The sequence below is a fragment of the Lithobates pipiens genome, unplaced genomic scaffold (genome assembly GCF_037356315.1).
Source record: "Lithobates pipiens isolate NorthernLeopardFrog02 unplaced genomic scaffold, aLitPip1_a1.2 Scaffold_13, whole genome shotgun sequence".
In the NCBI taxonomy this organism is placed as follows: domain Eukaryota; kingdom Metazoa; phylum Chordata; class Amphibia; order Anura; family Ranidae; genus Lithobates; species Lithobates pipiens.
In genome coordinates, this window is record NW_027507718.1 from 180885343 (window position 1) to 180908974 (window position 23632).

At 45.3% G+C, this 23632-nt stretch overlaps 1 protein-coding gene across 1 annotated transcript in view; it reads right to left on the reverse strand.

Annotated features, from left to right (window-relative positions):
* COMP (cartilage oligomeric matrix protein) overlaps window positions 1–23375 on the reverse strand; it is a 192903-nt gene extending 169528 nt beyond the window's left edge. The window contains exon 1 of the mRNA XM_077475942.1: window positions 23306–23375. Within this exon, the coding sequence (XP_077332068.1) occupies window positions 23306–23375 (70 nt within the window). The remainder of the gene's footprint in view (window positions 1–23305) is intronic.
* Window positions 23376–23632: the final 257 nt, after the last annotated feature.

Consider the following 23632-nt stretch of genomic DNA (forward strand, 5'->3'; position numbering starts at 1 on the left):
CCATCTCAGTGCTAGGGTGTCAGTGCTCTCCATCGCGGTGCTGGTGTCAGTGCTCTCCATCTCTGTTCTGGTGTCAGTGCTCTCTATCTCGGTGCTGGTGTCAGTGCTCAGTCTCTATCGTGGTGCTGGTGTGAGTGTTCTATCTCAGTGCTGGTGTCAGTGAGGGAGATAGCAGTGGAGAAGCCAATCAGCAGGCAGTGCCAGCACCATGGCTGAGGATCAGCACTGGACTGGCACCTCCGGACCACCGCAGTGGAGCCCTGCATAGGTGGGGGTAAGGGCCGGGCAGAGGGAGGGGTCAGGGGCTCAAGCACAGGTTGTCACACTGGGACACTGGCACAGGACTGCGCTGCCCTGACTGTGGCACTGATCATCTCCTGCATCCCCTTCATAGCCTGGCCTGACCTTGCTTCTCCTCCATGGCCTTCATGCGCTCCTGAATTGACAAAATTTCACAGATAAAAAAAGAATGCTTGTCGTTGTCGATCCCAGATTCACTTAATACTTCTGGTATGTTAGTGTCCATATTGTGGGACTATGTGTGCACAGCTAGTAAGTATTTTGTGGCTGAAAATATGAGCTGGAAGTTTTTAAGGTTCGCCTGCCATTAAAGTGAATGGGGTCCACCGCGTCCTTCACTAGCTGTTATGTTTGGTGTATCAGGCTGGTGGTTTCTAAAGGGAGAGATTACACATTCTTTATTTTAACGTGTTAAAATAACTTAAAGGAGAAAGAAAAAATTATAGAATTTGGAACAATCATGATTTAGCAGTGATGACATCTGCCCTTTGGTTCATCTGAGGTGTAAGTTAATGGTAAATCCATTTTGACATTTACAAGTTATTACAAACTACACTTTATTCATTGAGCAGAAACGAACTAGTGCAGAGATTTAAGTCTTAGGCCGCGTACACACGGGCGGACTGTTCGCCCAACCTTGTCCGCTGAACAGTGTTTGGGCGGACAGTCCGCTCGTGTGTGGGCTTTCAGCGGACAGTTTCAGCGGACAGTTGGACGGACAAAGTCTTTCGGAAATTCCGAAAAACTGTCCGCTGAAACTGTGTTTGAGCGAACAGTCCGCCCGTGTGTGGGCCTGTCCGCTGTACTTTCGAAATGAGCGGACTGTTCCCGCTCGGAAAGTCCGCCCATTTCGAGCGCGTGTACAGGTAGGCGGGGCCCGCGAGGGAGACGTCGCGGGCTCCGCCGCCTGGAATGGGCTTAAAGGGGAACCCCAACGCCGAAAAAAATCGGCGTGGGGGTTCCCCCCAAGTCCACACCAGACCCTTGTCCGAGCACGCTACCCGGCCGGCCAGGAAAGGGGGGCGAGCGAGCGCGCCCCCCCTCCTGAGCCGTACCAGGCCGCGTGCCCTCAACATGGGGGGGTGCCTTGGGGAAGGGGGGGGCCGCGCGGCCCCCCACCCCAAAGCACCTTGTCCCCATGTTGATGAGGACAAGGGCCTCTTCCCGACAACCCTGGCCGTTGGTTGTCGGGGTCTGCGGGCGGGGGGCTTATCGGAATCCGGGAGCCCCCTTTAAGAAGGGGGCCCCCGGATACCGGCCCCCCACCCTATGTGAATGAGTATGGGGTACAATGTACCCCTACCCATTCACCTGTGAAATAAAGTACAAATAAAAACACAACACAGGGGGAAAAAATATTTTATTGCACAGCCGGGGGTCTTCCGTCTTCGGGGGTCTTCTCGCCGGACTCCTCCGCTATGTGTGTGTAGCTCTTTTGCCAGCGGAGGAGTCCGGCTTTCTTCCTCCCCGCCGCCGGCCTCTTCTCCCGACTTCGGGGGTCTTGTCCCCCTCTTCGGTTCTTCTGCCGGGCCACCGCGCCTGGTCCGGTGGCCCGGTCTTCTGTCGCCGTCTTCCGTTCTTCTGTCGCCGCCTTCGGTTCTTCTGCCGGGCCACCGCGCCTTCTTGTAGCTCTTTTACAGGCGGTGGCCCGGTCTTCTGTCGCCGTCGCCGCCTTCCGTTCGTGTTCTTCTTCTTGTTCTTGTTCTTCTCCTGGAGATGTTGACTCGACGAGCTCTCCGGCCGGAATGCCGGGGACGCGCTGTGCGGTCACTTATATAGTGACAATGGGGCGGGGTCACATGGTATATGTCACATGGGTTGGTCAGGGGCGGACTTGGGCGGACTTGCCTCCGCCTTACGTGGGCGAGTCCGTTCATTTCAAAAGTTGAGCGAACTGTTTGCCCAACCTTGTTCGTCAAACAGTCCGCTCGTGTGTGGGCAAGTCCGCTCATGCAAATTTTGAGCGGACTGTTTGACAAACTGTTTGCCGAACAAGGTTGGGCAAACAGTCCGCGCGTGTGTACGCGGCCTTATATGCATGCTCTTGATTTTTTTATTTTTTTTATAGCAGTGCTTAAATATTGCTACAGTATTGCTTTTTGTCACTTTATGTCCAAATTCCAGATCAATACTGTACAAATCTGTGGTGAAATATATTCCTATACAAATGAAGAGCAATGATACAAACAGTAGGAGGTACTGTGCAGATGCACTCTAGCCCATTATGCGCCTTCATTTCTTCATTCAGGAAAGACAACAGATTACAGCAGAAATTCTTGCTGATTTAAGCCCAGCATCTATTTTTCTACTCCTTTCCTCTTGTTTGCAAGTGAACAGTGCATAATGGCACATTACTAATAATCTGGTGAGTGCTTTCAAGCAGCCATGTAATTTAGTGCTATATAGCAAATCAACCTGTAATTTAGTTATCAAGATAATTGCTATTCTGGCATTATTCCGAAGGTTAGGAACCACTGTTCTGTTGTTCAACTGGTTGCAAGTACCATCAAATATTTGAGATTTCCCCTTGGGTATCATTAAAAATGTTTTTCTTGGCGTAAATACATTTTATGCAGTTTTATTGCATGCTTTTAAAATGGTTTCTACAGAAAGATTTTGATTACAAACATTTTTATTGAAAGATCAAAAACATAAATACAGTATATCAGACAGAGTCATCAGTATTAGATAAAGGTTAGTGCCTATAAGACATGGGAAGATATTGAAGTTGAGTTAATGAGAGACAAAAAATATAAGATACTTCCAGCATACAGTATATATCAGTCTTTGAAGACTAGAAATAATATGCAGGCATATAAAGTATATTTCAGGAATATAACCAAGGGGTATCCCAGTGTTTCCATTTTTTGTCATATATATGCATGGTATCATATAAGGTGTGGTGAATGCGCTCAGAAAGTTTTATTGCTTCCGATCTGGCCAGTACTTGTGACCAGGAAAGAGTTGAGGTATGCCAATTTAGTGCAGTGACGCAGGGGATGGCCACAAAAAGTGTATGGATCAGTCTTTCGCATGGAGTTGGAACAAAGGCACATTTGTATGTGATTAAAGACCTGCAATAGTGCATATCCTTGTAGCTGCTTGCTGCCAAATAGGTTTAAGAAATTTACAACTCCAAAAAATATAGATGATGAACCCAGGTCAGAGCAGCTGCGGAAACCGTGGGGTATAAAGAGCGAAGTTTTGTGGTCGTCATATACCACCTGGTGTGAAGCTTGAAAGCTGTCTCACAGATTGAATGCGCCCTTGTGTTCTTGAACATGTTTGTCAGCATCTCTTCCCATTCGGGGGGCTCAAAATTATGACCTATATCTCTCTCCCAGCTAAGCAGTGGTTTAGTTTTTCCCATAAGAGCAAACTCATTGAGAAAGCTATAGATTTTAGATATAACACCTTTATCTCTGGAAGAACATGCATAAATGTGTTCAAATTGGGAGCTATGCGTTCCGGATTCTAAGGTGCCCCTGCTGTGGAAAAAGTGCCTGATTTGCATGTATTGAAATTGTTCAGAGAGGGGTAAATTTTGCTCTGATTGAAGTTGGGGGAAAGTTTCAAAGGATTGAAATGTTACCCCAGTCGTGCACCTTAGAAGGAAGCAATTTCTGTTGTTGAAGGCTGGGAGGAAATCTGGGTCCCCTAGAAAGAAGTATAGGGGATAGAGGGGAGAAAGGGGAGAGATTAATTTGAACTTTGTACCATAAAGGGACCACAGTTATAGAGATTCATATACAATAGTATCAAATGACACAACTTGACTTGGTTTTATAGATCTGGACCATATATATATATAGAATCCAGATAAAAGGAAGGGTGAAGGGAATACGTTTCAAATGCTAGCCAAAGGATGTCTGGGGAAGGGATGTGCCACTGGGCCATTTGGGCAAGTCTAGCCACCATATAATAACGCCACAGGTCTGGGAGACCCAGACCGCCCGAGGGGTTGGGGTCTGTACAGTAGGAATGTGTGAAATCCTGTTTTTTTTAGGTTATTGTTATAGTAATGTATCGGAATATTGAAAGAGATGTGGCCAGTATAGAAGTGCCTGGGCAGGTTGGGACCCTGTCCCTGTAATAAACAGGAACTGATTCTGGACAGCCGCACTCTTGAAAAATTGCCTTATTTCTTTTCTTACATCAGGGGACACAGAGCCATAGTAATTACTATGTGGGTTATATCGGACCGACAGGTGCTGGACACTGGCATGCCCCTAAGGCGTGTACTTCCCCCATATAACCCCTCCCATTACTGGGAGTCCTCCGTTTTTTCAGTTGGGCACGAGTAAAGATGTGCTTTGCTGAGCTCCACGGGCAATAATCCTTTGATGAGAGCCAGCCATGCTAACAGGATCCGTTCTGATGTCTGGTAATGGGCTAAATGAATGGTACCCGGTAGAAACGAGGCTTTGCTTACAAATGCTTCTCTTTGAAAGCTGGGCCCTGGGATCCAGTACTCTTTGGTAGTAAGGCCATAAAGTTTTACTGGCAGGGTCCTGTCACAGGTCCAGGACTGTGGGTTAACCTGAGAGTTCCCCGGTTTCCTTCAAGGTCTCGGAGCCTACCGTGAAGGGTGAAGATTGGGTTCTTTATCTCTGATAAAACCCTGCTGCTAGGATAAGGTAAGGGAGATTTTCTCAGGATTTTCTCCTTCTGTGTATTGTGTTGTCATGTTTTTGTGTCACCACTGGGGTTGTATTGAGCACTCACCATTCTGACTCTGGAAACTGCAGAAGTCTTCACTCTCCTCTCCTTCAGCTGGCTCAGACCCTCTGGTAAGAAAGAGGGGGCTCTGATCTGTTCCTGTGCCCCCAGATTGGCATTTTTTTCTCATTTGCATGCCAGGCCAGCTGCCTTGTAGAGGGCTGGCCGCGGCCGCTCGAATGAGCAGAGGATTTACCCCCCCCCCCGCCATGCTGCAGGACGCTGCTCACGCAGGAAAATCAGCTCCTTTGAAAAAAGAAAAAAGGGGGGGCGTATTCCGCGCAGGGGGGTGTGGCTAATGGCGTCAGGAAGTGTTTAAAGCACTGTGAAGGAAGCTGCTGCCAGGCGGTGGAGGGACAGAGCAGAGGGGTTGGCTGGATCAGGTTTGGTGACACAGGCATTTCCCTTTGACGACATTGTACTTTAAAAGCTAGGATTAATAGCAGTTATTGTACTGTACTATAGCCTAGCAAGTTTACATTCTTTTGCTGGTAGTGCCTCTGCTTTGTGCTGTAAGCTATGAGTGGCAAAGGGACCAGGAACTCCTCTAAGGGTTCTAAGGGGTCAGTGGTATACAACAAGCTAAAGACCCTTTCCAAAAGAATTTCATCCACCCCTGAGAGGTATACGGCTAGTCAGATGAGCTGTAAAGGGTAGAACACTTCAGTCCCTGTATATATCATACAAACAGGTTTTTTTCTTTAAAAAAAAAAAAATATATATATTTTTTTAAAGATTATTGCTATGATGTCTCTCCATAGTAGGACTAAACATAGCAGATTCCCATCTAGTCCTCAGGGCCCTTTTTTGAGGTACAGGAGGCTGGGGATCAGGTAGATCTTCCCAAATATTGGAAGATACTTATTTTTTCTCTTCGGAGGATCCTAACAGGGAGGGAGTAGCCTCACAAGTCAGGTGTTTGTCTACTCCCGTACTTAACCCCTTTGTTGTCTGCAGCACAGGCTCTTGAGGTATCTACCTCTAATAAGGTGCATTTGAATCTCCCCCACCTGGGGATGTTTTTTTCATATTCATGCATAGCTTATGTATTCTGAATGGTAACATTTCTATGAAGAAATGGGGGGTTTCAGCAATTGATGCTGCAATCACCTCAGTGAGCAGAGTCTCATATGTCCAGTGGATAATGCACTGATGTTTAAGGATCCAGCAAATTAAGGTTGGAAATTCCTTTTAAAGACAAGATGTCTTTTGCAGTCCTTGCTGCAATTGGTGTATCTCAGTCCATTAACCCTTTAACGTCTGCTCCACTGTTTTGGTGGAGCACATTTTGAGTCACGCTAATTCATTGAAAAATGTGGACTTCTAGGGTTATGGAACAGTTTGTGAGATACCTGAAATTTTGCCTGATCAGCAGGCCTGGCAATGGGCTGGTGTATCTGACGCACTGTGTCTCACGGATGCTATGAAAGACTCTATCGTTTAAGCCTTATGGCTTATACTTGGACTAGTGCATTCTTGCAGAGTACCGTGGCTGAAATATTGATCAGCCGAAGCACCAGTTTGTGTCTCTTCTTGGGGTACAGCTATTTAGAGTGGATAAGTACATCCAAAAGGGTAAGGCTGTCTTTACCAGTAAAAGGAGGTTCAAACAATTCTCCTTTAATCTTGCTGCCTATGCCTGGGGCATCTGCCTCTAGGCAGTCTCAACGGTCTCAAGTTCAGGGGAAAGTCCCCAAGGGCAGCACCAGGATCTTGGGGGCAGAAAGCCCATAAAACAGAATGCTAAAGCCTTCTCATGAAGGAGCAAGGGGAAAGGTCCAGTGATTCTCAAAGTCTGTCAAGAACAATGTCAAGAGCAGAGCAATTCTAGGTTACGACTAGAGTTCCAAGAGCCCGGATGGCTCAGGTTTTGATCTGAGGGTCCGGGGTTCGGGTCCCTGTTTGGGTGCTGCCTGTGGGGTCCTTGGGCTGCTGATGGGGCAGTCTTTATGCATGAGTTTCCGTCTCCTCGGAGAATGCTCCTAAGGATCCAGAGAAAAAAGAAGTCTCTCTTTCTGGCCTCTGGATCCGCTGTTATCCCAGAACAATGTCAAGAGCAGAGCAATTCTAGGTTACGACTAGAGTTCCAAGAGCCTGGATGGCTCAGGTTTTGATCTGAGGGTCCGGGGTTCGGGTCCCTGTTTGGGTGCTGCCTGTGGGGTCCTTGGGCTGCTGATGGGGCAGTCTTTATGCATGAGTTTCCGTCTCCTCGGAGAATGCTCCTAAGGATCCAGAGAAAAAAAGAAGTCTCTCTTTCTGGCCTCTGGATCCGCTGTTATCCCAGTCAGTGATAGCAGATATTCCCTTAGTGGAACAAGGGGTTTTGGCTCAAACCTTTTTCAGGTTCCAGAACCAAACAGAGAGGTAAGACCCATTCTAAATCTTGAAGATCTGAATCGGCACTTAAATATCCGATCCTTTCATAATTAGATCGGCTGTGTTCATCCTGCACGGAGGGGAGTTACATATCTCCATGTGCCAAAGTTACCAGAAATGTCTGCGGTTTGAAATAGAAAACTATTTTTTCAGTTGTGGCCCTGCCATTCGGCTTGACTACAGCACCATAAGTGTTCTGAAAGATTCTGGCACCTCCTTTAGCCAGGTTAAGGGCTCAAGGCATAGTGATCCTAGCCTATTAGAAGGTCTACTTTTAATAGATCATTCTGTCTCGGGTCTAAAACCAGAGTCTGATCTCAGCTGTAAATATCTGAAATCTCTAGGTTGGATTCTCAACCTAGGAAGATTCTCCTTAAAACCATCAAGTAGATTATAGTATTTGGAGGCTGGTTATAGATACCATACAGAAGAAGGTATTCTTACCCCAGACAAGAATCAGTTCCATTGTAGGACTAATTCAACTCATCAAAACAAAAGGAAAATTCCTTAATTCGGCTGTGCAGGAGATTTCTAGGGGAAATGGTGGCCTCCTCCAAGGCCGTCCCTTATGCACAGTTTTACTCAAAGACTGCTTCAAGACACCATCCTGTCGGTCTGGAATAAAAATTCAGGCCTTGTTTGTTTCCAATACGCTTGGATCCCAACATAGTCAGAGCCTAAATTGGTGGTTGTTATCCAGCAAAAGGGAAAATCATGGGGAGCAGCCATGGAAGAAGATTCTGTCCAGGGGAGATGGTCCAGGTTAGAGGACCTTGCCTATCAACTTTTTTGGAAGTTTCAGGCAGTACATCTGGCCCTAGAATCTTGGCGGTCTGACTACGGGACTGTCCTGACAGGATTCAGTCTGACAAGGCCACGGTGGTGGCTTACATCAATCACCAGGGGAGGCACGAGAAGTCGGGCAGCCCAAAAAAAGAGGTGAATAATGTTCTAGCTTTGGCAGAACACAACATTCCTTGCCTATCGGTAAATTAAATTTTTTAGGCGTATTACTTGAAACGCCAACAATTAGTTCCGGGAGAATGATCTCTTCACCCCAACATCTTCCTAGCAATATGTCAGATGGGGTAGTCCGGACATGGACCTATTCGTATCCAGATTCATTAACAAGGTTGACAACTTTATGCCGAACAAGGGGTCCGCTAGCAGGCGGAACAGACGCATTAGTCTTCCCATGGGATCAGTTTTCACTGATCTATGCATTTACTCCAGTTCTGCTACTTCCGCAAAAGGAGGTGATTCTGGTGGCCCCAACGGGTCCCAGAAGATTTACTGAGATTATAAAGATGGCAGTAGGAGTCCTTCGGACTCTGTCATTATAGCCAGACCTTCTTGCACATGGTCTGGTATTTCATCCTACCTTATGGACGAAAAATTTAACAGGTCTGACTATTGAATCCCACTCTATAAAATATTGTGGGTGATCTACTTTGGTAGTGTCTACTTTGATTAATGCCAGGAAGCCGGCTTCCAGAATCACTTTCTATAGAGTCTGGAAGGCATATGTTTCTTGGTGTAGGTCCAGGGGTTAGCACCCCAGGAAGTTTGTCACAGGCAGGATTCCTGTTGTCCTGCATATAGGATCTGAAATGAAGCTGGCCTTGACTTCTTTCAAGAGCCAGATCCCAGCCTTGTCAGTGTTTTTTCCTATGGCCTCTTGCTTCCCACACTTGGTGCGTATCTTATTCAGGGGGTAACACGGTTTATTCCCCCTATCAAGGCACCTCTAAATCCTTGGAATTTAAAATTGGTCTTATTGGCTTTGCTGAATCAGCCGTTTGAACCTTACAAGAAATTCCCTTGGTTCTTTGACAAGAAAGATAATCTTTTCTGCTTGCCATTTCTTCTGCTAGAAGAGTATTGGAACTAATGGCTCTGTCTTGTAAGAGCCATATTTCATCATGCATAAGGATGAGGTGGTTTTATGTCCTCATCCTGAATTCTTACCAAAAGTGGTAACAGGATTTCATTTAAACCAAGATATTATTCTTCCTTCTTTTTCCCCAGAGCTTTAATCTGGGGAAGAGAAAGCACTACATTCTCTTGATGTAGTAAGAGCGATCAGAGTCTATTTAAGGGTGACCGCTCAGGTTCGCAAAACACAGGTTTTGTTTGTACTGCCAGAGGGTCCAAGATGTGGACAAGCAGCGTCAAGATCCACTATTTTCCAAAAGCATTTGTCAAAGTGATTGTTCAAGCTTCAGCTTAAAGAAGAAAATTCTTCCTTCTCATATTAAGAGCACACTCATCCAGGGCGATTAGTGCCTCTTGGGTGGTGCATCATCAGGCCTCTATGGCTCAGATCTGTAAGGCCGCAACTTGGTCTTCGGTTCATATGTTTATCCAATTTTATCAAATCGATATTAAAGGTCATGAGGACCTGTGGGCACAGCATATACTGCAGGCTGCAGTAATAGTCCTCTGGCCTCCTGTTTTTTGTTCTGTCTCTCCCCTTCAGTTGCCATTGCTATGGGACATCCCACATAGTAATTACTATGGCTCTGTGTCCCCTGATGTAAGAAAATAAAATAGGATTTTTAAAACAGCTTACCTGTAAACTCCTTATCTTTGATGTACATCAGGGGACACAGAGGTCCCTCCCTTCTTGGTATACACTTGTATTGCTTGGCTACAAAACTGAGGACTCCCAGTAATGGGAGGTGTTATATGGGGGAAGTACACGCATTAGGGGCGTGCCAGTGTCCAGCACCTGTCAGTTCGATATAACCCACATAGTAATTACTATGGCTCTGTGTCCCCTGATGTACATCAAAGAAAGGGATTTTACAGGTAAGCTGTTTTAAAAATCAAAATCAAAGATGAAAATCACAACAGACAAAAGAGCTGACGTTTCGCGAAACGTCAGCTATTTTGTCTGCTGTGATTTTCATCTTTGATTTGGATGTGAATTTTCTAAATAAAAGAAGGCAATTTTTTAAGAGTGCGACTGTCCAGAATCAGTTCCTGTTTATTCCTATTAGCAATTGCCACACCTATGGCTTCCGAACCGAGAGACAGGTTTGCCATCTGTCTGTTCTCCTGGAGCAGTGATATCTCCCCCTTCCTATTTAAAATTTCTGGACTTTGCTAAACCCTGTCCCTCTAAACAATATTATGGAGGGTTTTCATGGAGGATGCAATGGCTCCTTAAGTGGTGGTGCAAGCATTTGCAGAGACAGGGTGCAGCCAATCATGAACATGCACTAGCTGAGATGCTAAATAGTAAAGAAAGAAATTACGAAATGCCATGCCTGCCAGGTGTTTTGGCAATCTTATGCCGTGTACACACGTAGCCGACTATCCGACGGACTTAGTCTGGCGGACTTCCCGCCAGACTGTCCGTCGGACTTTCCGGACGAGCTACTTGCACACACACGGCACTTTTTCAGCGGACTAATACGGCGTAAAAAGTCCACCGTACTATCCGCCCTACTTTTGAAATGAACAGACTCGCCCACACACGCGGAGGAAAGTCCGCTCATTTCGAGCGCGTCTCCAGGTAGGCGGGGCCTGCGAAGGAGACGTCGCTGGCCCCGCCACCTGGTATGGACTTAAAGGGGAACCCCAACGGGTCCACATCAGACCCTTGACTGAGCACGCTACCCGGCCGGCCAGGAAAGGGGGGGCGAGCGAGCGCCCCCCCCCACCCCAAAGCACCTTGTCCCCATGTTGATGAGGACAAGGGCCTCTTCCCGACAACCCTGGCCGTTGGTTGTCGGGGTCTGCGGGCGGGGGGCTTATCGGAATCCGGGAGCCCCCTTTAATAAGGGGGCCCCCGGATACCGGCCCCCCACCCTATGTGAATGAGTATGGGGTACAATGTACCCCTACCCATTCACCTGTAAAATAAAGTACAAAAAAAACACAACACACAAGATAAAATAGTTTATTGCACAGCTCCGGGGGTCTTCCGTCTTCGGGGGTCTTCTCGTCGGACTCCTCCACTATCTTCTTCTAGCTCCATTTCAAAAGTACGGCGGACTGGCATACACACTCCCGGATTGTCCACCGAAATGCAAGTCCGGCGGAAAGATTGGAGTGCAAAACAACTTTCCAAGTCCGCCGTACTTTCGGGTCAAAAAAGTATGCCGGAGGCTACACACGGGGGGATTGTCTGGCGGACTTGAGTTTGCCGGACTTTTCCACCCGATTGTTTGATCGTGTGTACGCGGCATTAGTGTCTCAAGTGCCACCCTAGGGGTTCTACCACTCCACAGGAACGTTGTACAGGTTTTATCTATACATTTGAAAATTGATTTAGGGATTTTGCAGGGACAGTTAGCCAAAATATATAGGAATATCAGTAAATAGATCATTTTAAGAGCATTGGCTCTCCCCATAAGGTCCAATGACAAATCCATCCATTGTTTAGTAGACATATGCATTTTTTTTTTTTTTTTGTTTAATATATGTTTATTGAATGGAAAGAAAAGACAGGTAGCACAGAAACAGTAACAGAAAACTTGGCACAATTATCATCAAGTGCAAAATAGAACAGGGATTGCAGAGTTTAAGTAACACGGTCAATGACATATAAGCTCTCCACAACTCACAAATAGAAAGAAAAAAAAGAAATATTTAAAGTAGATAAATAATAAACAAAATAACCGAGTATATTCTATGCCTACTAGCGTAACACGAGCAGACTCTACCTCCCCACGTGTGGGGTTGCGGCTGTTAGACTGCAAGGTCCCCAAATGCAACAGCCAGACGCTGCTGTACCAATTAACTGACAGGAAAGCGTGGGGAGAAAAAAGTGGAAAGCACAGCAGGAGAAGAAAGAGCAGAAACCAGAAAAACAGAAAGAGGGGGAAAGAGAGGAGAAGGGAAGGGTCTACCTCGGTCCTGCATCCATCAGCAAAAAAGGTAACCTATGAAGGTACATTGACTTTATCCACCTGTGACACAATGTCCGCGTACTCCTTTGTACATTTGAAGGCTAACCAGCAGGACCAAATCCTTTTCCCCAAATCTGATTTATTTTGTAAAGAATAGGTGAGATCCTCTAAATAGTACACACGGTCCACCTCCATCAACCACTGTCGCAAAGAGGGAGCTGCAGCTTGCTTCCAATTACGGGGAATGAGAGCCTTTGCCGCATTGAGCAGATGCGGAGTCAAGGACTTCCTGTAAGGCCCTGCCGGAGAGCCTGCACCATGAAAGAGCACGACCCACGGGTCATTAGGTAACTCGTGTCCCAAAATAACCTTTATCCAATATAAAATAGTTAGCCAATATGGCCGTATGAGAGGACAGAACCACCATACATGAGCATGAGTGGCACGTTCCCCACAGCCTCTCCAACAAAGATCCGAGGCCTGCGGGAACAGCCTATGTAGAACGGCTGGGGTGTAGTGCCAACGTGTAAGTAATTTATAGTTCACTTCAGCCGCTTGGGATGCTGTGGATGATAGATGAGCCATCGACAGGACAGTTAACTTCTGTGCCTCTGAGATCTCGCTGCGTAAGTCTATCTCCCAGTTGGACAAGAAAGAGGGGAAGTTCTTAATCAGCATAAGTTGCAGGGCATGGTAAAAAAAGGATAATGGTCTTTCAACTGGCTGATCCTCAACAAAAGCCGATTCAACCAGTGTCAACTCAGCCATTGAGCGCAAGGGCTTCTGCAAAGAGCTAACAAATGCAGACAATTGGCGATAAGTCCAGTGGTCCATAGGTGTTGTCTGAGCGGGAGGAATCAGTTGGGGTAACGGCACAATGCCATCCTGGTTAGTAACGTGGTGCAGCAAAGGAGTTACACCTAAATTCCATGAGTAAATCCTGGGGTCCATATTGCCTGGCGGAAAGTAATTGTGTCCCGTTAGGGGCATAATGGGCGAAAGAGACAACTCTCTATACTGTTTGCAGATCGAGTCCCATATCCGCAAAGTAGAGTAGCTAAGTGGCGAGGAACTGGGAGCCAGTGACCTAAATTTTCTGGGGACCCATACCTGGGTGTAAAGGTCCGTGCCACTGAGAGCCAGTTCAAGCGCAACCCATAATTTAGAGTGTCTATGATATTTCCAGTCTGATATCCTGTTTAACACAACAGCTAAAAAATAAAATTTCACATTAGGTAAAGCCAAGCCACCCATCCGCTTAGGTCTGGACAGGAGTGCTCGGGACAATCTCGGGCGCCTTCTGTTCCATACGTATTTGCAGATCATTGAATCTATGAGCCTAAAAAAACTAGCTGGGATACCCACAGGGATCATCTGGAATAGAAACAAGATGCGCGGTAAAATATTCATTTTGATCACGCTGATTTTCCCTAGCCAGGAATGCGCAGCTTGGGACCATTTCTGTAAATCGGCTCGAATAGTTTTAAGGAGGGGCATATAATTAGCCCGAAATAACTTCAGTGGGTTTGATGTGAGAAATATGCCTAAATATTTCATCTTGTGCGGTTGCCAACTGAAAGGGAAGGATTCTTTAAGATGAGCTACGGTTGCCCGGGGGATCGAAACATTAAGGATCTCTGATTTAGATATGTTAATTTTAAAATTCGAAATACGACCAAATTGCGAGAAGGCAGACATCAAGTTGGGGAGTGTGATCCGGGGCTGCTGTACATAGAACAGAATATCATCTGCGTAGGTAGCGTATTTATGTTCTCGAGTGCCAACTGTGATCCCATGAATGTTTGGATTGTGTCTAATTGTAGAAAGGAAGGGTTCTAGAGAGAGGGCAAATAAAATAGGTGAAAGGGGGCAACCCTGGCGAGTACCATTATAGAGTGTGAAGGAGTCACTTAGAGTGCCGTTCACACGGATCTGAGCTGTCGGGGAATGGTATAGCGCTGAGATGCGGGACAGAAAGGTCCTACTGATGCCCAAATGTGCCAGGGTCGCCATAAGATATTCCCAACCCACCCTGTCAAACGCTTTTTCTGCATCCGTAGAGAGTAACAGGGTGGGTTGGGCAGTCCCCCTAGGGCAAGCCATCAAGGACAGAGTTCTGAGTGCATTGTCGCGCGCCTCCCGACCCGGGATAAACCCTGTCTGGTCGCTAGAAACCCATTGGGGGAGTAGGGGAAGTAGCCTATTCGCTAAAACCTTGGCGTATAATTTGGCGTCTAAATTCAGGAGGGATATAGGTCGGTAACTCCCGCAAAGACTGGGGTCCTTCCCCGGCTTGGGCAGCACCGAAATGTGAGCATGCAACGTCTCCGGGCGAAATGTTCCCCCCTGAGAGATCGCATTGGCATAAGCAGCGAGGCGCGGAAGCAAGGTCTCCGCGAAGGACTTATAATAAAGTGCCGTCAGGCCATCCGGTCCCGGAGCCTTGCCACCAGCCATAGCCTTCAATGCTACCTTGAACTCCTGGACCGAGAACTCCCCGTCCAGTGAGGCAAGGATCTCCGAGTCCAGCGCGGGCAGATTTGCCTGCGTCAGGTACTCCTGAATCAGTGCACGTCTAGCCCCGGGGTCAGGGACCGCAGGGGTAACATGGTACAAGCGTTGGTAAAAGGCGTGAAATTCCCTGGCAATAGACGAGGTTTCATGCGTAAGTGTGTCCGAATTTGTCTTAATTTTCTCAATGAAAGCCCTGATCTTTGCCTGCTGCAAGGAACGAGCTAGAAGCTTACCCGGCTTATTACCCCATTCGTGGTACTTTTGTGACACCCTGCGAGCCTCCCGTTTCCATTGTGTATGGTACATAGCTTTCAACTCCTCCCTCTTAAGTGTCAGAGTATGCAATGTTGTGTGGGCGAGGCTGGCCTTGTGTTGCGATTCAAGGGAACTAATTTCTGCCAATAAGTTAGAGTGTTGGTGCGCCAATTCCCTTTTCCTTCTGGACCCCAATTCTATAAATTTACCTCTCATGTGGGCTTTATGGGCCTCCCATAGCACTCCCGGGGAGATATCCGGGTGGGCGTTATCCAAAAAATATTGATTTAGTTCCCCTTGCAGGTAAGTTTTGTCTGCCTCCTCGCATATCAGGTTCTCATTTAACTTCCAGGAGGCTGATTTACGGGGCAATGAAGAGATATTAATGGTGAGCAATATGGGGGCATGGTCCGAGATAGGAGATGAAGCAATTTCGGAGCGTGATACTAGGGAGAGGTGATGGTGGTCTAGAAAAAAAAAATCAATCCTGGAGTAGGAGTGGTGAACGCTTGAATAGTGCGTAAAGTCCCTCGCTCTCGGATGTATTATCCTCCATACGTCCATCAATTGGGCATCATGCAGGCGCTTGCGAATGTAAGCAAGACGCCTGCAGGAGACCGAAGACCGGCCCAGAGATGTATCCAGCGCCGGTTCCAAAGGGACATTAAAGTCTCCCGCCAGGACAACACATCCGGTAGCAAAGTCCCGCAACCTCTCAAGCGTGGCAGCAATAAAAGAGGCCTGATCTCTATTAGGAGCATAAAGGGTCGCCAACGTGCATTGCATTCCACCCAGGCTGCCCTTGAGAAACAGAAAGCGCCCGAGAGGGTCACACAACATCTCAACCATATTAAACGGAGTACCTCTTCGGAACCCAAGGGCCACGCCCTTAGCCTTGTGCACATCAGAGAGACTATAGTACCAGGTTGTGTAATGGGGGGAGTATAACTTCACCGAAGTGGTGTGGGTAATGTGGGTCTCCTGCAGGAAGACAACATCCCCCCGCAAGCGACCCAGCTCTCTATAAAGGTTATGTCGTTTGCCCGGGGCATGTAGGCCCCGCACATTCAATGATAACAATTCCAACGCAGCCATTGGGGTCCGACAGAAAACTCAAAATACAACACACTACTTTGGAACAGGACCTGAGGTAGAGTTGATAGAGGGCAGAAGGGAGGCAGAGAGAGTGGGAAAAGAGAAGGAAATAAGAGGAAAGCAGAGAGAAGATAGTATGTACCAATCATGGCCCGCAAACCCTGCAGCACACGCGCCCCAGGCCCCATGGGGCCTAATGGAGCGCACGCAGACAACAGGGTGGGCGGTGACAAGGAGGCAATCGACCAGGCCCCCACCCCCGCACCCCCAGCCATCAAAACAGCCGGGGCCCGAGGACCAGGACCCAACTGACGCCCCCCAGGGGAAAAACACATGTGGCCAGGCAGCAGCGACCCGCGACCATTCAGAACAGAAGTCACAGGTCGCAGCTCCGGCTCCAACCCCAAATTACAAAACACATATCAACCATTAAGGAAAAATAGCTAGCACAAACATCATGTACAATTATACATACAACAGAATTAATAGCATTGATCGCCTTTGCACTCCACATAAAATCCCACCGGTATGAAGCTGAGGCAGGCGAAGGCAAAACACCGAACTCAACTCAAGCGCCCCAGTAGATATCCGCTCGCCGACACACCCTCAAGATGGTTCCAATAAGGCATGTCCCTTAGGAGCAGACAGGGAAGCATAACGGTGGCCGCCAAAACAAAAAATAAAAAAAATGCAAACAAAAGGCGACCAAAACAGCGCGGCATACTTGCGGGATCCGGGGGGCCTTATCAACAGTGTGGATTGCTAGGTCGCAGAATAACAACCAGAGCACCATCTAAGCGTGCGAATTAGCCAGGCCAGCAGAAGAAACACGCTGCTTGCGGGACACACGCTGCCATTGCTCTTTAGGATTGTTCGGCACGGGTGGTATGCCCTCTTGCCATCCAGGTAATTCCGGCGGGTTAATGTTCACGTCCATGCAAAATTTCTCCAGATCTTCTGGGAACCGTAGAACCGCCGTCTTCCCATCTCTATGTGCAATCAGGGCAGCGGGGAAACCCCACCGGTAGCTGATGGAAGATAGGCGAAGCTTTTCCGTAAGGGGACACAAGGCCCTGCGCCTTTCCAGTGTTTCCCTGGCTAGGTCAGGAAAAAAAAAAGAGAGCGATGCACAATCAAAATCCAAAACCGGAGTCGCCTTGAGCTTTTTCATGATGCGTTCCTTCTCCTCATAGTAATGCACTCTGCAGATCACATCACGCGGAATGTCCGCCGTTAGGTTACGAGGGCAGAGGGCTCTGTGCACCCGATCAATTTTCAAAGGGTAGTCCGCTGCGTTCCCCAGTAGGCCGTTAAAGATACCCCTTACGGACGGTAGAAGATCTTCGTCTCCGGTGGCCTCCGGGAGCCCTCGAATCTGAATGTTGTTCCGCCGGTTACGGTTCTCCTGGTCCTCAATCTTATAGAGGGCAGATCGATGGGCCACAGCAAGAGAACGTGTGGTAGCTTGCAGTGACCTAATGGCAAGAGCGTGTTGGTCTAGCCGCTGTTCGGACTCCTCCACACCACAACACCTGCGCGAGATCCGAGCGTACTGCAGACACTTCCTTTTTAATGGACTTCTCCAGCCCCTGGAGCATCAATGCCAGCTCCGATTTCGTAGGGAGTCCGCTCACAAGCGCCGCCACATCCGACCGGTTCGATTCACCTTCATCTCCGTCAGAGCCCACCGACGAGGCCGGGGACTGCGACCTGTGTATAGGCCAGGAGAGGGGGGGCGGGGCCCGCGGCCGTGCTCGTGGCGAGTGGAGAGCGGCCTAGGCCATCCATGTCTCCCACCTCGTCAGGCTCAGCCAGGAACCGTTTGATCGATCCCTCCGGTCCGCTCTTCCTCGGTAGGGGCTTGCCAGTTCTCCTCCCCATCTTTCCCGGACGAGTGGAGTGGATCCTGCGGTAAATAAGTGCTAAAATACCGGGGTCAGCGCCGGAGCTCAGGGACAACGCGTCCTCACCGCTGCATGCCGAAACCATGCCCCCCCAGTAGACATATGCATTTGTTTTCGTCCGAATGCATTTTCGTACGAATTTCAGGTATTTTCGTTATCGTTTTAACAAACGATAACAAAAGTGCAGAATCTGAAAAACGAAATATCTGACATAAATAAATCCTTAATTTTTGTTTTCATTGTGACAACAGTTTGATACAGATAGGAGATTCGACATGACACTGACAATAACAGTCTGTGTCTATCGAACCTGTAATCGAATGTGCTTAACCTTAACTCTATTACACGGCATTACACACAGTGTTTCACTTTTTAACAATAAAACAAAGTAGTTTACTTGTTGTGTATGTTGTTTAAACTGTTTAAAAACAAAGATTGTTTTAGGTTTCATTAAGAATTTCTGTCATATGTGAGGCTGTCAGTAAAAAATGTCCTCTGTCCATGCTCTGCCAGTAGAAAACATGGTAGGGGGTCGGAACGCTGTATTGTATGGAGAAGAAACGTGTTGTTGGGGGTCTCACTGGTAAGGTAACACTGCTTACATTTTTAGATGCATTTTTTTCTCATTATCTTCATCATGCTTTTTAACATTATATAACACCCATGTTACTTCCAATAAAGTGAACCTGTTGCTGTGTCTTGCATGAGAAAAACTCAAGTTCACATCAAAGAATAATATGGATAGTTTGTACATCGTTACATTGATCCAGCATACCTGGCCAATCCTCCTGGAAGCTGGAAATCTCTGCATTAAAATTAAAATTTTCTCTGATTGGATGAGGTGAAGAGGTTATGTCATGTTCTCCACCTTGTCCAATAATAGAATGCTTTGCAATCATTCAGCTGTAGAGCATTCTCTGAATGTTGCCCATACCGAGCTGCTGACCTCCTGTGTTCACAATGCACCAGAACAGACGCTCGGCATGGGACCCAGAAGTGAGTTGAGATCACTATAACAACTATCAGATATTCAGCCTACTCATCCTGTAAATGCTAGTTCAGAAGAAGTAGATCAGACATTTAAATGTCTTAGTATCAGATTTGTTTCCAGACAGGGTCGGTTCTACCACTAGGCAAACTGGGCAGCCACCTAGGGCGCCCGGCCACTGGTGTTCCTACTCTCTTCTCTCTGCAATAAGCAATTAAGTCTCAGCATCTGCAGGCAGTGGAGGATTGTGTCCCGACTCCCGAATGAATGCAAGCAAGCAAACATTAATTGATGGGCACTGGTAGGCTGCATTTGATGGGCGCTGGTGAGGCTGCATTTGATGGGCGCTAGTAGGCTGCATTTGATGGGTGCTTCATTAAAAAGGTGGGGTATACATGGACAGGGCAAAGGGAGTGGAGTCAGGGGTAAACTCAAGGGGAGCAGCAAAATTAGGTTTTGCCTAGGGTGTCAAAAATACTTGCACCAGCCCTGTTTCCAGACTATAATTTTTTTTTTACTACATGTGCTCTCAGTGTGCTTTGTGTGATGAATAAAACAAGGCCATCATTAACTTATCTATCCATAGATTTTGTTGTAGATATTACTATACTGTATGATTATACTGTATGGTTAAATAATAATAATAAGTGCATCTCAAGAGGAAACTCTTGAAAATGTTATGCCTGATATCTTTTAAAATAATGGAATTAGGTGAGAAGTGCAATGTGTGACTATAAAGTCTTTGAAACTCAAGCCAGTTGGAGAACAACATCCATTGTGTTTGTGTATGACACAAAACTAGCAACGTGTTTCAGGAGATTGGGGATCCCTCTTAGTAGTGTTAGATCAGTTGGCTTTGAGGACTGCAGTCTGTTTTCTAGTATGACATCAGTGATTTGGAGTTTCTGTTGTTCTGCAGTGGCAAACCTTTCCGACAGAAAAAGTCAGATGAAAGCTTTTCATTGTATATTCTGATCATGTGTATGCCTCATCAGACTTTTTTTTACAAAAATTCTGACATATCCAAAAATAGATCATGTTTTAAATATTTCAGACGGAACCAATTCCTATCGGGAAAACAGTTCTTCTGTATGCTGTTCCGACAGACCAAAATGACGCATGCTCTGAAGCAAGTACAAGACAGAAGCTATTGGCTACTGGCTATTGAACTTCCTTTTTCTAGTCCCATCGTACGTGCTGTACGTCACCGTGTTCTTAACGATCGGACTTTGGTGAGATCGTGTGTACGTACAACAGTTTCAGCGGAACTCCATCGGACAAAACTTCGGAGTTTATTCTGACGGAAAACCTGTTGTCTGTACAGGGCATTAGTGTTCACTACTATGGCTCATGTCACTATATTCTACTAGTACAGACATTGGGCAGTCAATATTTCTCATAGGTATATCATAACTGGGTAGAAAGTTACCGCCAAAATTACCATGATGCAAAGAAATTGTTTGACTTACTGCAGATAATGGAAAGCACTTTATATCATTTTAACAGCAGCTCCTCATTTAAAACAAAATGTGCTTTTCTAATCAACTGATTTTCTTTACATTTAACAACTCAGTTCATGTAGAGGCAATTACCCAAAATATTATCAGATACTAAAAGCCGTTTAGCAAGGGCAAAAATGAATACATTATAACACATTATATAATGATTTTCCCACCCAAGAAACTAAATATTTCCATTTAGTAACTACATGGTGTCCCAAATCATCTGGTCCATCCCACAGTGGTATAATCCTTTTGACTTTTGTATTTGGTGTGGTATGGTAGAAACCCCACTTTCTACCATACCACGCCAAATACAAAATTCAAAAGAATTATTTTTTTTAGTCAGTAATTTAGGTATGACGTTGTTGCCAAGGTTTAATGTTTGCACTGTAGGTTTTGTGGGTGACAGAGAACATTATTTATGTTAGGTCAAAGTTAAAATAACACTGAACAATTTACATTAAGTTGAATGAACAAAATGCACTGCTTGTGTGCTAACATTTATTTAATATTCCGTATTCCAATGAATTTGTAAGATCTTGGATGTAGGTTACATAAAAAGGGTTTATAGCCCTGCAAATCTAAACTTTCCTAGCTCTGTATTGGGCAGCCATATAAAACTACTTGTAACTAGATCACTGAAACTGCAGCATTCTAGACTGATTATTTTAATGAATTTATTACTATAAAGTGCAGAAAGAGGGGCATGGTATTTTTATTAGGTTAAAATATGTCATATTGTATGCCAAATTTTAAAGGAAATTCATTAATCTACATCTGAAAAGCCACATTATTATTGTCAACAAGCAAATACTCTTTAACAAAAGTCCCTGTCACAATAACAAAAGTATAGTATTCTGATAAATTATGTCACTAATACAGAGTCAAACAAATATAGGTCTTAAACACATTAATATAGAAATATAATCCAAAAAAACCCTCAAAAGGATAATTTCACAAAGATAAAATACTAGGATAAGAATACATATTTTATTTAAAGTAGAACTAAAGGCAAAACTTTTTTTCATTTTAGAGGGTGAAGGTATAACCTCTGTCAATTTTTTGCCATTTGTGTTCCATTGTGGAGGTTTCTCTTCACTTTCCGCCCCAGAGGCAAAATAGGAAGGGAGAGGAAATCCCTCCAAAGTGACAGAATCCCTTTTGGTCACCAGTGCCAATGGAAGTATTGTCCCTATTCATAGTTTCATAGTTAGTAAGGTTGAATAAAGACACTAGTCCATCCAGTTCAACCTGAGTGAGTATCTACCCCTATCCCTGTACATTGCACACTCACATTGGTCCCCACCCTCAAGGAGCCCACAATCCAAGGTCTCCATTCATATACTATGGCCAATTTTGGACAGAAGCCAATTAACCTACCTGCATGTCTTTGGAGTGTGGGAGGAAGCCGGAGTGCCTGGAGGAAACCCACGCAGGCACAGGGAGAACATGCAAACTCCAGGCAGGTAATGTTGTGGTTGGGATTTGAACCAGCGACCCTTTTTACTGCTAGGTGAGAGTGCTAACCACTACACCACTGTGTACCATCTCTTTATTCTTGTTCTGGGGATAAAATTTGTGATTTTCTTTTACTTTTACCTTCAGTGATAATGGCAAACAGAACAAATAAAAAGGGTATATTGAACAGACAAAAGTAAAAATACTTTAAAGCCCCATACACACTATCAGATTTTCTGCTGATTTTTGTCTTCAGATTTACCAAAACCATGTAGTGCAAGGGCATTCCTGATTGCATACAAATTGAAACTCCTTAGGTTTGACCATTATATGTTTTTTGTAAATCTGAAGGAAAAAATCAGCAGAAAATCTGATAGTGTGTAATTTTGATAATTAGTTTATCTAAGTCCAATTAAATTTGTAAATTACATTTATGTCTGAAATTTAACCTGCTTATTCTTGTGAATATTCTTGTGAATGTTTCATAAATTGAACCTATTATCTTTTGGTACTTCTGGGCTCTAGCTACACTATATTATCAAAAATGAGGTGTTGTTGGTTGTTTGAGTACAATATTATATAGGATGTGGGCCAGTCAAGTTCCTCCACCCCAAACTCGCTCAAAATTGAGCCCTACATACTAAGACTGGGATGCCATGTTAGTGTAAAGGCAGGCATCCCAATTCTTTTGAAAATATAGTGTAGATGTATTAGGCTGTCCAGTGACATGACAGTCAGTTTCATTATTTCCTAAGATATTATTAAGAATACAGTTTTAACATCAGTCCATCAGTCCTTGTATTGTGTAAATATCATGAAACAGCTGATATCATTGGCAACAGGATCATTGTATCAATTGTAAATTCCAAACCCAGTCATTTAGTTCAGTTGTGCACCTTCTTTCCCTTACTTGCAACCATGCATAAGTAAAGACAATGGTAACAAAAGAATTAAAAATGTTTGCGCTGTATTATGTTCACATAGTTGAAACAATAAGCTGTAGGTCATAGAGAGTAATTATAAGATGCTACACGCTAATAAATAATATTTCTTATTGTCTATATACTTAGCAAGAAGAGTGACCATGGTTTTCTATAAGTGCTTAAAAGAGTAGCCAATAATATATTATGGATGTTACTTCTAGGGGTAAAAATAAAATGGTAGTAATTTGCAGCTTTATTTGCCATATTTTCTTTTCCTCCCAGTTATGGAGAAAATAGTTTCCTTCAGTTGCATAATAATGTAATACATTCATATAAACATGCAGAATATGTTAAGAAATGAATATAAATGAGCAAGCAGAGCTTATGCAATACATGAGAAATTATGACTTACCTCTTCCTCCAGATAATTGACAGTATCCATAAAAAAGATGAAATGTGAACATGAATATTAGTGTAATCATGGTAAGCTAGTGATGTTGAACAGTCTGCTGCTTGTCTTGCTCAAAGTCAGGTTGCTTCTGTTTTTAAAGTTTAGGTCATTCCACTTCTGATTTTTTTTTCCTTGGAGGAAGGGCAAATTTGGCAACAATTTTAAAACTGGTGTTCAGCATCCCATCCAAACATCTACATCCTTGCAGAATTTAGAAAATCAGTGACAGTGCAAATGGCTTTTTATATAATATGGGCATCAATAATAACGATATTCATAGTACAAAAT